Source organism: Arachis stenosperma, chromosome 10, assembly GCF_014773155.1.
Source record: "Arachis stenosperma cultivar V10309 chromosome 10, arast.V10309.gnm1.PFL2, whole genome shotgun sequence".
Taxonomy (NCBI): domain Eukaryota; kingdom Viridiplantae; phylum Streptophyta; class Magnoliopsida; order Fabales; family Fabaceae; genus Arachis; species Arachis stenosperma.
In genome coordinates this window covers 129077880-129094722 of record NC_080386.1, presented here as the reverse complement: position 1 = coordinate 129094722, position 16843 = coordinate 129077880, and the positions used below count along the sequence as shown (strand labels likewise).

The 16843-nt window shown below is 30.3% G+C and overlaps 1 protein-coding gene across 1 annotated transcript; it reads right to left on the bottom strand.

Annotated features, from left to right (window-relative positions):
• Nucleotides 1-14173: 14173 nt before the first annotated feature.
• LOC130957949 (uncharacterized) lies at nucleotides 14174-15880 on the bottom strand. The gene has a single exon (XM_057884811.1). The coding sequence runs from the start codon at nucleotides 15603-15605 to the stop codon at nucleotides 14493-14495; it is 1113 nt and encodes a 370-aa protein (XP_057740794.1). The 5' UTR covers nucleotides 15606-15880; the 3' UTR covers nucleotides 14174-14492.
• Nucleotides 15881-16843: the final 963 nt, after the last annotated feature.

Sequence of the window (16843 nt, the reverse complement as noted above, 5' to 3'; positions counted from 1 at the left end):
TATACTTTTCAATTTTTATATATAAGTCTAATTTTTTCGGTGCTTATATATATGCTTTTATTTTCTACTGATAACATTGGTAAAAATGTTTATTGAAATATTTTCTCCTAAAACAAGTAATAAAGTGTCTTTTTTGAACTATTTGAGGGTAAAAAAATAATAACGTCGTCTTACAAAAATCTAATGTGATATTTGACTATCCATGTTAGCGCGCCATTAATTCTATATGCTGAATAATTGTCCCAGAGACTAGGGCTATCAAATAAGCTAGCTCGGCCCGTTTATGCTCGGGTCACTCTAGTCACAGGCCATAATTTTCTGCTTGAACTGTTTAAAGCCAGCCTGATGAGTTAAACGAGCTAATTTGTTCACCATTTTATTTTATTTTTTGAAATATATTTTGACAAAAAAATATCATTTCTATGTCAAATATCATAAAAATGAGTATTTTTCAAGTTGATTGGTCGGATTTTCGAATCAGATAAGAAGAAAATATTGGTAAAAATACTACTTTTCTTTGAAAAATATAAAAAAATAAACAAAATCATCCGTTTAATCCATTATTTTTTTGGGTTAATCGGATTCATCTTGTTTAATGTAACACCCCAACTTTCGACATGTCATGCCCAATGTCAATTGTTTAGGTGTTACTTGTCGTAAGGACCTACTTGACTCTAGACTTGGATTTCATAAGCAAATTTTATTATAAGCCTTTACGGTTTAGCATAATTAACTTATTTATCATAAAAAATCGTTAGTTGCTCGCAAGGTTAAAACTTAAAAGTCATATCATAGATAAATACACGGTAACAGAAAATAACATATATACATATAAACAAACATACACATGAGTTAAGCTTGAAAATACATGTCATCCACCAAAAGACCAAGTACTACAACAGATTATATACATATGTACAGACACAAAAGAGGAAGTCAGCCCCAACCCTCACACGAATTTCCTAAACCGGAATCAAACTACTAAGAGGTCCTACCCTCTAAAAGTACTACAAAAAGTGAGGAAAAAGTAATACTAAGATCATAAAAAAGGAGCGGAAGATCCATTGCGACTAACTCTGGAGTGATCTCTGAACATTGTCCAAGAAAGTGGTCCAAAGCAAGGTTGCGAGAACCGAACCGGTCAATGAACCGGTAGAGTGATTGGTTCACTGGTTTAGTGGTTCGACCGGAATTCAACCGGTTTAATTAAATATTAAATAAAATTATTAAAAATTAAATATATAATTTTAAATATTTAAAAAAAATATAATCAATCATCAATAAAATTATTTTAGAAAATTTAATAAAACACCATCAACTATCATCCATCAAAATTTAACAAAACCATTCACCACAAGTTTCATACTAATTGGACTAGGACAAACACATGTTATAGTCCATGCCAATATTGTTCCAAGCAAGTACTTCATGGCTGCAAAGGGTCTTTATGGATGCTCCAATCTCAGTTGACAACAAAACCACCACAACTATATTTCAATACAAAGGCATCTCAAACACTGATCCTTTCTCTTCCTCAACTTCAACTTCCTGTAACAAATGACTCAACTTTTGCACAGAATCTCAACAAAAAACTCAGAAGCCTAAACTCTGATCAATACCCTACTTGTGTTCCTCTCAAAGTTGATAGAAACCTCGTCTACACTAGTAAAACTCAGCAAACTCCACAAACTCCACAGTAAAATTTAAATCAGCAAATTTCCTAGTAAAATCAGCAAATCCCACAGAAAATTATGAACAAAATTAACTCAACCAACCCCACAATAAAACTAAACCAGCAATCAATAACCTCCACAAACAATTACTAAACCAGCAAACAATAACCTCAGCAACCAAATCATAAATAGAATAACAAATAAATTAATAACCTCAGCAAACAATAACCTCAGCAACAAAATCATGAATAGAATAACAAATAAATTAATAACCTTAGCAAACAAGTACTAACCCAGTAAAAAAATCATGAACACTTGAACAGAAAATCAGAACAGAAAAAAATAACCTCAGCAAACAATAACCTCAACAAAAAATAAATTAATAACCTTAGCAAAAAAAAAAATCATGAATGCTTAAACAGAAAATCAGAGCAAAAAAAACATAGAACATAGCAGGAAGCAAATGCCGAGGAGATGGCTGCGAAGTGCGAAACATGGAACAGAGTATTATTTACCGGCGGTGAGCAATGACGACGACAGAGGACGTGACACCGGTGAACACAGAGAAGGCGAGCTCCGCAATGGCAACAACGCGGTGGGGCTGCGGTTGTCAAACCCGTCGCTGTGGTGGCTGCGGGATGCGGTGGTGGCGGACTGCGGTGGCGGCGCGATTGGTGGCTGCGCGATTCTCAGAGAAGAGAGAAGAGATGAGTTTGTGAAGAAGATGGTTATGGCCTTACGGGGATTGATTTAGGTCTTTAGGGTTCGGACTTCAGTTTTGCCGTTTTTTGCTTTTTTTTTTTAAGGATAAAGCAGCGCCGTTTGGAGGGTTTATTTTCGAACCGAAAATCCTCCGAAAAACTGGACAGTACTACCGATTCACCGGTAAACTACCGGTTCGACCGATTCTGTAACCGGTATTCTGCCAGACGGTTTATAGGCTCACCTAGACCGGCTTGCTGATAAATTTTCAGTTAACCGGGTTGAACCGACCGGTCCGGTTCGGTTTTCAGAACTATGGTCCAAAGCGTGCTCCATATGAAGACTCCGCCCCGCGCCGGATTTTCATAGCTCAGGATAAAACGAAACTCAAAGAGCTCCTATGCCGGACCCGTCAAGGGAGGGGGGAGAAAGAAAGAAAAGAAGGGTGAGAACCAAGAGTTCTTAGTAAGGTAAAAATGGGCTTGAGGTCTTTGTCTCTAAGTTGTCGTGAAATGGAAAAAGAACAAATACAGAAACATTGGGTACAAATATACATATAGCAAGTAAATAGTATAGACAGTTAGTAAACGGCAATAAATAATTCATAGAAAATTCATATGCGCAAACAAGATGATGCATGCCTGATCCTAGTGTAGGCCATGAGTTCATGCATCAGTTGTCTACCCGCAATCCGACGTTACTCGAAGTGAACCTCGAATATGGTTTCTTTACTGTGTCACTTAGACATCTTAGCATCACGGTTATCCGTGTCAGTTAGGCCTCATCATAATAACATTTTAATTTGCATCACAGTAAGAAACAGTACTATCAGTTAGGCGAACATTCCCGCATTAGCAATCTCAGGCTATCCATTAGGCGGACACTTTCGTATTAGCAGTTTGGCACAAGTCCCATTCAACATACACTTTTCATAATTTATTATTCGTTTCAATTATCTCTTTCATACATGGTTTATTATTTCTTTTCTCTTTATTATGCCTCCACATCACCGCCTAACTATATATACCTCTGCACCACTGCCTAATTATACATACCTCTGCATCACCCATTAATTTTAAACCTTCCTTGGTTGTCCTAATACTACTATTTTAGAACCTGAGGCTTGGTATTAAGGTAATTTGGTCATAGTTTAAACTTGTACTATCCCTTTTAAAAAAATCTGTTATTATTTTTGAGAAAATACAGCAAGAAACAAAAGGGGCAGTAGATTTGTTAAATTTACTAAAAATCTAATTTTCATCCATTGCCTTTCAAAATTCATGTCCTTAAACAAGACTCTTCCAGATTTTCAGAAAACTAAATTTTAGATTATTACCATGTCACATGAAAAAGTTACGAGTTTAGGAACACATCCCTGTCTTTTAGAATTCTGTTTTCAAAATCCAGCGAGTTACGCTCACTCTTTACAATATAACTAATTGGTTAAAAAAAGTTTTGACACAAAATTTAAACTAAAGATTTTAGACACGTAAAGATTAAGACTGTCGTTGGTTTCAGCCCAAATACTCATCATAATTGTAAATTAAGTAGATTGGAAGTTGGTGCTTCTGCAGTAAAAAAATAGAACTTTTTGCAGAAACCATCAACCTTTAAAACATCACTTCTCCCAAACCACTCATCAATAAATTCTGAAATTTTTATGAGATGCTCAAAACACATTGAAGTTTTATGGAAAATAGTTTCATTCAAAAATAGGGCTTGGTATGTTTCCATAAACAGATCTATTCTACTGTCAATTATGTAGAAATTCTATCTAGACATTTTCAGCAATCTTATATATCATATTCCATGCTTAAACCTATAACCCTTCCAAAACCATCACTCTAACCTTTCTCCGGCTATTCAGAGATGATTTCACAGCCAACATAGTCTAAGAACCCAAATTCAATTAATTTTCACAATTTCAATTACTTAACCATAATCGAACTTTCACTTTTCAGCACTATATTAAACATAACAAATCATATAACCTAACCATCATTCAAACACATACTAGAGCCATATTTATCATCAATCAAGCATATAATAGTTTATCTATTTTCATCACAGACAAAGCACAAGAATAATAGTCTAATTGTCCTAACCCTTACCTTGTTTGTTGATCAAACACACAAAACTTGCTTCTACTGCCTTTTTGTCACCGAACCCTAATTCGCAATAAGAACCAACATTCTTTATTACACCCACAAGGCCATTCGGCCAAAACAAATACAAGCAAGGGAAAATTATTTACCTTTTCTCACTTGTGATGGTTGTTGTTTCGTAAATTGGAAAAACTAAAGGAATGGAGCAAGGAGTTGATCAGATGTTCGAATTAGAAAAATAAGGGAAGAAGGTGAAATTGCTGGTTCTTACTTTATAGAGAGGCTCGAGGAATTAATTGGGTGAGTGGGATGAAACTCCTGCTTCAGCTTTGGCTGTCCTCCTCCTTGCTCTCTCTTCTTTTTTGCCACTGGCCCTTCCTTTCTTCTACTTGATGTGTGTTTTGGGAAGAGGATAAATTGAAGCTACTTACCTTCATTTATACAGAAGGAAGGATAGGCTGAGCTGTTGATGATGGCTTCGTGTCTTCCCCTACCTTCAACACAGTAGCAACGTACATATGAGGAGGTGAAATTATGGTTTATGGCTAAGTTCCAAGCGGTGCTGAGAGAAGAGTTAACTAAGGTTGGGTTTATTTGGGTGGGAGGTGATTTGGTTGGACCAAAAGAAAAAATCAATTTGGTTCAAAGTTTGGCTTATTAAAATAGTGTGGTCCAATAATTCATTCATGAGCTCTTTTCAAGAATAACCGAAGAGATGATTAAAATTTTTTGGGAGTAATTATTTCACAAAATAATTAAATCGGAAAGGTTCGTCACCCGGAAGTGCTATATATTTCACAAAATATTCCCCTCCCTTTTTTAGTGCTACGTGTTCTAATTCTAATTCGTTATCTATGCTATATATTTATATATCTAAACCTATGCGCGTCAGCAAATGTTGTATAGAATGAGAAATCACAGATCTCATAAAATAGGGTAGTTACATTTGACTCGAAAGTTAAATGAGCTTAATTTTATAGACAAAGTTTACCTATTTAAATGAGTAATCAGACTGGTCCAATAAATTTAGCCTATTTTAACAGTGATTAATATAAATGACATTTATAAAATTTAAAGACCAAATAAAAGTAACTGAAATTTTAAAAATTAAATTAAAATTTGTATACAAATTTAAAAATCAAATTAAATATTAATTATACTCAGATTATTAAATAAGTAGTATTAATTATTTTTTTATTCCTTAATTATAAAAATATTATATACACATTAAAACTAATTATTAAAATTATTTATTATATATATATATATATTAAAATTAACTTATTTTTTATATATATTTTATATTTTAATATTATTTTATTATAATAACTGATTTTAATTACTAATTTTAATATATACTCGACATGATTCAAGTAGGGGAGGGCCCGTAGCATCTTGGTCTTTGGCAATTGGCAAGTAGAACCCAAACATGGTTGAATTGTGAAGTAAATGGTATCATGATAACTCACAAAAATTTATTTATACTTTCTTAACTTCTTATTATTAGTATTTGATATGCTGCGATATGCACCCTCTTTGAGGGATTTGTCATCTTTATTTCTTTCTTATCAGTCCCCTTCTTCATTCCTCAATTCCTTGTCATCATTGTAATGTCCTTGCAATGCAATAAACCAACCAAGCAAACTGTTTCACAATCCATTAGTGCTTTCTTCAAAGATTCTGGAGTGGAGGGTTTCATCAAAGGATAAGCTTTATAACTTTTCGATTACTCAGAGTGAAGATTCATGTGGAATATATCTTGAAATTTTTGGAATACTTTTGATTTGTGTTTTTATTTTTAGCATTTTTTATTTTTTAAATTTTATAAAAAAAAACATTTAAAAGTAAAAAATACTAAAAATAAAATTAAAAAATAAAAACACAAATCAAACTCACAATTATATTAATGATGAGTCGAGTCTGTTTGTTGTAGCTAGGCTTCACAGATGGAACTGCTCTTAATAAAGTGTACGATCTACTTTGAAAAGATTCATGTGTGTATTGGATACAAATTAAATAGCGTACACCACAATCATATATACTTATAATCTATCAAAAGTTAACAAAAAATAAAAATATAAAAATTAATGTTTTTATATTTTATTTGATAAAAAATTAAAATAAATTATAAAAATTTAATTCATTTTTATTTTTTATTTAAAAATTTTTAAAAAATATAATTATAAAAAATTAATAAAAATAATAAAAAATAATAAATAAATTATATCTTTATTAGTATTTCTGTACCTTTCATATCATGATAAACACAAAATACACTAATTTAATATCTAAACATAATATTTATTCTGTTTATATCTCATCTGTCAAATACGATTTTATATCTCTATATTCTTATCTCAGTATCCCATATTTATAAATAAATATAACCTTATATACTATATTTAATTTATGAAATTTGTTATCTTTCTTCTTAATTATTAATCTAACCAATAGACTAAGATTTGCTAAATTAATTTTAGTTAATGAAATATCTAATAGTTTTTTAGCCACACACTAGAAGTATATGCGAATACTTTATAATTGTATAGGATACTACAATAATATCCTTAATTTATTTTATAATCTTCATATTATTAATTTAAAAGGGATTTAATTAATTATGCAAAAAGTCTTGAAAAATAAAAATTTTAAGCCAAACGACCTATACGAAAGACCTAATTTATTATCTGAGTTAAATTTTTTAAAATTGATTATATTGATGACAATATATTTATCAAATTTACTTAATATTCTCATTTCATCTTTTCATAAAGATTAATAACTACAAATATTAAAATATTAATATTTTAAAAATATTTAAAATATTTTTTATTATATATATTATAATATTTTTAATTCAATAAATTAAGAATTAATCCAAGATGTAAACTTCATTAAAAAATTTATTACTCACTAATAATAAGTTGGTGCATCCTAAAGATATGAAAAGTTTCACATAGAGAGAGAGAGCTTAGAGTTAGATTAGATCCTTCATCTCAATATTTAAGTACAAGATATGAAAAAGTGGAGTGGCACCCAAGATGAAGTGATGAGGCAATCAATAATGATTTTTTAAGAATAAATATGCTTGGTCAAAAAGTGAACATATAATAAAAAGCATTAGATATAGCCCCCTAATTTTAAGATAAGTTTTATTAGACATTTTGCCATTATCATGAACTATATTTAATTCATATTAGTGATTTTTTATTAAATAAATAAATAATAAATAAATGTATTGTAATTGCAAACTTGATTTGCGTGCTTCTTTAGCATACGACAAAAGGAGAGTGAGAAGAAGAGAGGGTTGAGAGAAAGCAAAGCAAGAAAGCAAACGAAAATAAAAGAGGGCACTGGCTTGATATATAGACTCCATAATATATAATTTTCAATCACAGTAGAGTGATTGAAGTAATAATGATTCCAACTCCTCCACTCACCCTTAAAAATAAATAAATAAATGAAAATAGTCCATTATGTCTTGTTAGACGCAAATTAATTTTTAAATGAAGTATCGGCTGTGTAATTCTTGTAAATAGGTTAATGGAGGTATAATATACATATATATGGGCTAATTTTGTTTTTCGTAGTTTGTAAAAAGTTGATATATAATTTTTGCAATCTGAGAAAAAAAAAAAAGGGGCTATATATTTGATATGTTGTTGTAAAAGACAATATGTTTTCGTAATTTACCAAAAAGTAAAATAAAAAATTTAAAAATATTTTTTTCTTTGTAAAAAAACAATAAATAAAAACATAAATAAAACAATTAAAATATAAAAACTCTTTTCAAAACTGGTAAAAAATTTGTATTTATAATTAGATAAAAATTATGTATGGTAGGTGTAGGCTAAAATAAATCAACTATTAAAATCAATTATGAACGTAGAATATATATTGAAATATAAAATATATTTTAAAAATAAATTAAATTTTATATATATTTATATACAAGTATATAATAACTAATTAATTTAATATTTTTTATTCTTAAAGTTTGTTTTTACTATTTTTAATTTAAGGATATGAAAAAAATATAAGAAGTTAACATTAATTTAAATAATTAATTTAAAAATTATCCAATAATTGAAAAAGAATTGAATACCAAATAAAATCCAACATAAACTAAAAATAATAAAAATATCTAAAACTCAAGTAAAAAAAATGTAAAATCTATTTAAAGTTTAGAATTTTGGGTTTAAATTTTATGATTTATAAAAAAATTAAAAGGGTTAAAAAAATTATTTTAAAAAGCTTAATGAGTGAATTTATTTAGCTAAATTCAATAATTAGTTATTTACTGAAGTTGTTGTTTGATTTTTTTTCAACTCTTTAATTAATAAATTATAAAAATAATATATATTATTTTTATTAAAAATTATTTTATTTATATTAAATTTTAAATTATAAAATTAACTAATATTAACTGACTAAAAATTAATTGCTTCTAATTTTTAGAATGGAAATTAGAAATTTTACCTTATCTCTTCTAGATCTCTTTCTTTCCTCCATGCTTATTTTGTGTTTTCGGTAGTGACTTAACTGTTAGTCAAGAAAACAAATAAATTTAAAAAGTGCATTGGTAAAGCAAGTAAATCTCGCAGATAGTAAATGATTTTTTTTCCCCACTTAGCTGTCTTAAAGGATATATAACCCTAATTAACTTCACCAATCATAGAATCTAGGAAGGAAATAAACATCTGAGAGACATTTTCGACCATGACATATTCTTTTTTTTTTTTCACGGTATTTTCTAATCTAACAGGTCAAAAATTAATCTGTCGCAGATCTGAACTCCATTTAAGAGTTTGTCGTTGGCCAACGGATTACTGCATGTACAAGACGAGATTCAAACTCCTGATATTTACTTAAGCGGACGAGTGAGCTGACCACTCGACCAACCCAAATTGATTAAATGGTATATTTCTTAATCGGTATCGTTATATACTAAGTCCAACTAAGTTGGTAAAAATTCGACAAAAAAAAAAGCACACACATCCATCACAAAAAAAATGTTGTTACAGAACATATAAATTATTACAAAATACAAAAATTATTATCGAACACATAATTTTTTTATATACAGGACAAATTTTACAAATAATACATAAACTTATGAATATAATACACAAATTTTTTACATAACACAAAATTATTGATACAGTTGAAAATTTTTTTATTTTCTGTACTAAAATTTGTATGGTGTGTATTATTCAAATTGTATATAACCTTTTAGGAGATGTGATTTACTATGGTATTAGAGCTTTTTAATCAAAATGTATAAGTTTCGATTTTTGTTTGTTTGTCCCTATTTCTCTAAAATAAACATGTGCATTATATTGACTATATTAAAAAAAAAATCTTTCTAAAGAAAACATAGATATAAAATTAATTACTTATCTATATATATCCACCAACTAATTTAAACCATAATCGTTATTTTATGCCAAAAAGTATGATTAAATCTCTTTTAATTATGTATGACAACTTGAATATATATTATTGAATTATCGATTGTTGAATGAGATCAAAAGGTTGGTCGTGCGTATAGCTTAGGTTCTTTTGACCATCAAAGAGTGAAATCTCCTTTTATGGCCCTGAGGTTTAGCTTAGTGAGTTCAAGCCCTTTTTGTCACCTCATTTTTATTTTATTTTATTTTATTTTATATATATATATATCACAGTATCCATGCTTTCTTGCTTTGTAATATATATCATCTTTCCCTTTTGCATGATCTCATCCCAGAAAATGATAAATTTGACCATCCAATCACACTAAGTCTATTTTCAAGAAGGGAAAAAAATAAAGAGAAGAAAGAAAAGAGGAAAAAGGGAAAAAGATAGACTCTTTTCCTCAAGCAATAATAATTTTGAGCTTTTTGTGGATGCATGCATTCGTGTATATTTAACATCATCAGTAACCTACTCCTTATAAACACTTGTAGTTGATATTGTTGCTATCAATTCAAGTTTCAATTCCAGTTTTGACGATTTCTTCCACAAAATAAAAAAGATTTATTAGTCTATAAATTCACTTTTTATATGCATGCATGGCCCCATTTAAATAAAAAACATTTTCCGATGCTTTACTGCGGATCAAAAGTTTAAATAATCATGATAACTTTATTTATCGGCTAGCAACAAACTCTTAAATAAAATTTTAATTTGTGACGAATTAGTCCTTAACTTATCGGACTGTGGAAAAATAAGAAAAAAATTTATTTTTATTTTAAACCAATTTGAAATGGTTTAGTAGTGGTCAACTCACTTGTCTGCTTAAGTAAGTGTCGACAGTTCAAATCCTGACTTATGTATACAGTAATCCATTAGCTAACGATAAATTCTTAAATGAAGTTCAGATATGCGACTGATTAGTTTTTGGCATTGTCGTTTAGGAGATATAATGAGAAAAAAATTATTTTATTTTTAAGGGTTTTTTTTCTCATAAAGTTGCATTAGAATTGTGTTTAAGGGGAGTAATTTAAATATCACCTTAACCCTCCTTAATTGGTGCAAACACAATTATTGCTAGTAGTGTGAACTGTGAAGCGTAGTACCCTAATTCGTTTAACGCCCATTTCTTTAGTTCTCTTTCGACTGCTATCTCAATAGCCCTATCAAAAGAAGTAATTTTTCTGGCCAAAGTTCAATAATAAGGAAAAGTAGCAAAAGTTATCCTCTTTTTCCACTCGCTTTATAAGTGTTGATTACTCTGAGGAGCAAACGACTATAGCATATGCTGCTGATCAAAATGATTTAATTTTGTATATACCAAAATCAGGTTTACTAACTATTATTATTTAGAGAAATGTTTAAATGACCATTTTTGTCACATTTACTTTATATTTGAGCCAACAATAACCAACTATTTTTTTTCATTAAAAATGTTACCCTCCTAACATTCATTACAACATTCCGCTTATAATTAATTGCCAAAATTAAAACAAAAGCATTCATAATCCCTCGTCTAACACTCGTAGCTAGCAAGACTAAGCCACTTAGATTAGATATTATGAAACACAGATACTTTTTTGATTTATCATGTCTACGGGTCCTCGTCCAATACGAATATTTTCTGTGTCTAATTGTGTTTTAATAAAAAATAAATTTTTTTTTTCTGAACTTGAACACACTTAAATACTATTACATATCAACGTATCTAGAATTATTTTTAACATGCATTCTTGAAATAAATTTAAAAATAGTATATATTATTAATTATTAAAACAAAATATTTTAAATACTTTATATAATTAAATAAATTATTAAAAATAATTAAAAAATAATTTATATTTTAATATTAATAAAATACTAAAATATCATTATAATCTATCTAAAATATTTTATATTTTATATTATATATCGTAGCCCTGTGTCTTATAAGAATTTTAAATATGTATACCCACATATTTTGTGTCGTGTCATATTCCATATTCGTACATTATAGATTAGATATCAGCCTGTAATAATCACTTGTTGGTACTCTATTTCCTTTCGGTAATTCTGTAATTTAGTTTTTGAATAATGTTTAAGAACCAATTTTTTCAACTAACATTAGCCAACTTTGTTAAAATATTTTATTTATTTTAAATTCTAAAACCTGAATCATAAACCCATAATGCTAAATCCTAACTTATAAATCTATACCCAATACTTTTTCTTAAAATAGAGGCTTCGTTTGGTAAAACTAAAACTTTTTGAAGAGATACTTGTACATTTTAAAAGTTCGAGTTCCTTATTTTTGTGTTTGGTAAATAAAAAAAGACCATATACTTGTACTTGCAGCTCTTAAAAGATCGGAGTACTTTTGAAAGCATCTAAGATAGAGCTTTTTAAAGTTAGCTTGTATTTTTCAAAATTTAAAAGTCTAATATAACCTCATATGTTAATTAATTTTTAAATTTAATATTTATATTTATGTCTATTATAGTATTTTTTAATTTTAAAAGCTATTTTACCAAACGCAATTAATGTTGTTTGTGTTTATTAAAAGCTATTGGATGTTGTTTGTGTTTATTAAAAGCTATTTTTAATTTGATTTATCAAATATAAATGCTATAATTTAAAAAAAATAATCTTTTAAAAATTAATTTTTATAAACTGTTTTTGAAAAGTAGAAGCTTTATCAAATAATCAAGTTTGGTATGTAATAATATCTGTTTTTGGTCAAAAGTAAAAAATGTCCGACCCCTGACAAAAAAGGAATAGCAGAAAGGTCCAAAAAAATGTACATAGAAGAAGGAAAACAAACCTTGGCCCATATCAATAAGAAACATTGGTGAGAAGGGCTCATATTTTTTTGTACTTTATGGTCGAAGCAGAAACGGGATCTGAACCTTAACTTTGGTCTCCACTCTCCAGCATTTCTATCTTCTCCTGATATCTTTTTTCGTTTAATGCCTCTCTAATCTCAGTATGTCGTACTTTGTCCAAAATAAAACGGAAAGAAAAAATAGTGTCTCGTAACTGGTGAATATGAGCCTTTCTGCTCGTGTCAAAAAAAAAAAAAAAAACCCTGACTCTGCTAAAGAATCAAAATCACTATTTTCCATTTAAACAGGGTGAAAAAAGTCAAAATACTATTCAAATTAGCCAACCAAAAAAAAGAAAAAAAAAAGAAAATGAAATTGAGCTAATGCTTGAAGCAAACGAGTAAAAAGCATAGCCATCTCATGAAGAATGCTAGAATACATCAAGTAAAATATAACCAACCAATGAGCAATACCTCAACCATGAGAAGACACATGAGATCAGGAAGCTCAAGGATGCACAGGAACTGCAAAGGATTTTTCACCTGTTGCTGTTAACTTTAGGAAAACAAAGAGCAAAGTAGCACAATCCACATGGTAGTGCACATACAGATTTTAGCAAATAACATTCCTATGTTGTTAATGTAACTTCTTGTTAATTATTATGCATAGATCATAATCTAACATGAAATTGGAAGAATCATAGCACAAATTAAACATCAACACATTTTACACAAATATTGCCATTTTTTAAGCCTTTAGAAATATAGATGGCTGCAATAATATGAATGCATTACTTACAGATTTCTGGTGAAGAACAATAATGATTAACCTCAAGGTTTTGCATACCACACAAATATACTCAAATTTCCAAATATGGTATATTATACTAACCTTTCACGAGGTTAAGTGATATAGACGGCATCCGTTAATCTGTTATGCTAGTCAGTGATTCAGTCTCACATTTATAGATCATACCAATGTCAAAAAGATTTATAAAATGCATCGGTGCCGAGTATAAAAAATCTCGGGAGGTTAATGTCTACTTTTACGAAGAGAGTATATTGTGTGTAATATCGCCTAGACTTAAGGAAATCGGTGTAATTTACCCTTCCAAACAACAAGCATAAGGATAGAGTTAGGGTAACATCTTTCTTCAATTCTTTATACACCAATATGGCAACATCTAAGCAGGTTTCCTCTACCTCTACCTATGAATTATCAAACCATCTGAAAGCTGAGATTCTATCATGTTTTTCAATATAAATACTACCCAAAGTTTCTCCCTATATTACCTTCACTCCTTATTTCTTTATACAACACAAAAATAAAGGAATACCATGAACCCTGTTTAACTAATAGCACACTGAATTCAGAGTCAAACTAAGAACTGATATTAAAACACATTGTCCCTTTATGCTAGAAGTGAAAATTCTTGAGTATATGCATAAGCCAAAGTACAGGTAGCCAACACTTTCTTCTGTGTGTACAGAGATACTTAAATCCAATAATGACAACTTATATACAAGTTTATTAAAAAACATAATTCTTCTTGGGATACACTATGTCTTTGCATAAAATAAATATTGACAGACATTCATTTCTTGACTATTCAGAACATATAATATGGCACGAAACTTATTCAAAAACCACCGCGCAACATGAAAACCAATTACAAAAGATTTTTGGTTCTCACCATCAGTTGGATATGAGAGAAAACAAACTGCTATTTACAGAAGACAACTATAACCTGAGGCGACGATTCAAACTTGCCTCTGCATTGCAAGCTCCACCATCTCGTAAGCAGCCATCCGGCTCTTCCTCTGCTCGTATTCAGGATCATCGGTAGGCAACTCAAATCGACAAACAGGGCAAGTGTTACGAATACTCAACCAAGGCATAATGCAATCCCCATGATAACAGTGCGAGCAAGGAAGCCTAGTCACCTTCTCCTCCAACAATATCTCATCTTTACAAATAGCACAAGCCACATTCTTCCCCTGCAACTCCTCCTTTGTCAACTCAACCACCGGAAGATTCTCCACGACACTCTTCGCCGCAGGGGGACTACCCTTCAAGGCACTCTCATTCTCCAGAAACTGCCCAAACAGAACATCATATTCAGCAGTGTACATATAACCATCCCCAACTGCTAAATAAGAATCCACATTGGCTTCATGTTCCAAGATTGAATTCCTCTCCAAATTGTTCACAGCCAAGAGAATTTCCCACTCCAGGTACCTCAACGCCTCCTCGCCGGGATCCTCGCTGTGCGAAAACCCGGACGCCACTGATTGATCATCAACCTCAACCTCATCAATCACCAAACTCGAATCTTCCCTATCATTCACCCTCTCCTCTACCTCCTCCCATTCAAAACTCTCATTCAAGGTCCTCTGATCCTCCAAACAGAGACTATCCCAACACAACCTAACATCAAAATCATCAAACCCTCCACCATCAACCCTATGATCATCATCATCACTAAAACCACGCACACCAGAAGAACCGAACTCCTCCATAGCTCGATCAAGCTCACCTTCCTCTCCAGCCGAATCCGAATCGGATCCGAATCCAACAACCCTAAGCCCACCCAAACCATTATTATCACCTATCGAGAAATCGAAAACACCACTGTGATTGTCGTTTTGGGATCCAATTTCAGCTCCAAACCCTAACCCTAACGATGCTTCCCCGTGAAGGTCGCAAACGACGCCGGAGAAGGGGTTTATGTTGACGTCACCGCAGGAGCAATGACGAGAAGGCTCAGAGCGAGTTTCGAAGAGATCGGTGACGAAGCAACTCACCGAGTCGGAATCGGAATCGGAATCGGTGGTTGCGAAGGGATTGGAGTTTTGCTCATCATGCCTATCCATAGCTCTTCGTGTCGTGTGAGTTTAAGATTCAGTGACTATTCTTCTTCTTCTTCTTCTTCTTCTTCTTCTTCTTCTTTGGATGAGGTTTGTGTTGTGTGTGTTACGAGTTACCAGTTACGAAGAACAAAATCATGGTTTTTATTTTTTAAGGTTTCCAACAAGTTTTGTTTCCGAAGAGAAAATGGATGAAGACGTTTCATTCTTTATTCATTCATTTTTCATTCCCCTTTGAAGAGAGAGACTTTTAGCAGAGTCTCGCAAAATTATGGTAGTTGGTGATTGGAGGTAAGGATGGATAACTAGCTACTTTTCATTATTTAAAAAAAATAGAAAAATGACAAATAAACAGTAAGATTCACATTTTAGGTAGATTAATTTTTAAAAAAATATTAATAAAATCTTTTAAATGATTACCGTGAATAAATTAGTTCAAATTAAAATTTTTATTTTAATTATATAGACTAATTTAAAAATAATATATTTATTTTGTTATCTTAAAATAAAATTTTATTAACGTGTCGATGAAAAAAGAGAGACGTAAGTATTGGCTACTTGGATTTTTCTCAGTTATGTGAACTATTTAGTTACCACAAAATGATGCCATATTTCAGCAAGACAACAGGAATTGGAGACTGTATGGAGCAATCTTTTTCATGTGCTATGGAATGATGTTGTAAATAACTCATGTTGTTAATAATTATGCCGAAAATGACATAAAAATTATTATGGCTTTTTTTGTTATTGTTTTAGCCTTATTTTACTTCACTTGTGTGTTGAGCTCTTACTTTCAAAAAAAAAATTTATTGATATTTTTTTAAACTAATAAATATAAATATTTAAAAATTTATTTGTCGTTTTACTTTAAAAAAAATATATATTACAAATTTACAAAACATTGGTTATACTTAATTCATCAACCTCACCGTTAATAAAGATAATAATTATTCTTCACATATAAGTCATTTTTTATATAAGTCTATACAAATCATTTTACCTCAATTCACCTCACGCACCTCTAAATTTAACTAACTTATCAATTAACGTGCGAATATATAACTACCTTTTTCAAAAGAATTTTGTTTCTGTTTTTGATCTACGTTCTCTTCTATTTCTACGTTCTCTGCACTTCTCTTCGTTCGTTCTCTACGGATTTGAAATCAAGCTCTAAAATAAGTTTTGAATAGTTATCTCGTTGTTAAAGATAATGAATAATTCAAGTTCAGATTGTCAATTGAACC

Bases quoted from the DNA above. Each gene is read 5' to 3' on its own strand.
- LOC130957949 (XM_057884811.1), bottom strand. From the start codon at position 15,605: ATGGATAGGCATGATGAGCAAAACTCCAATCCCTTCGCAACCACCGAT.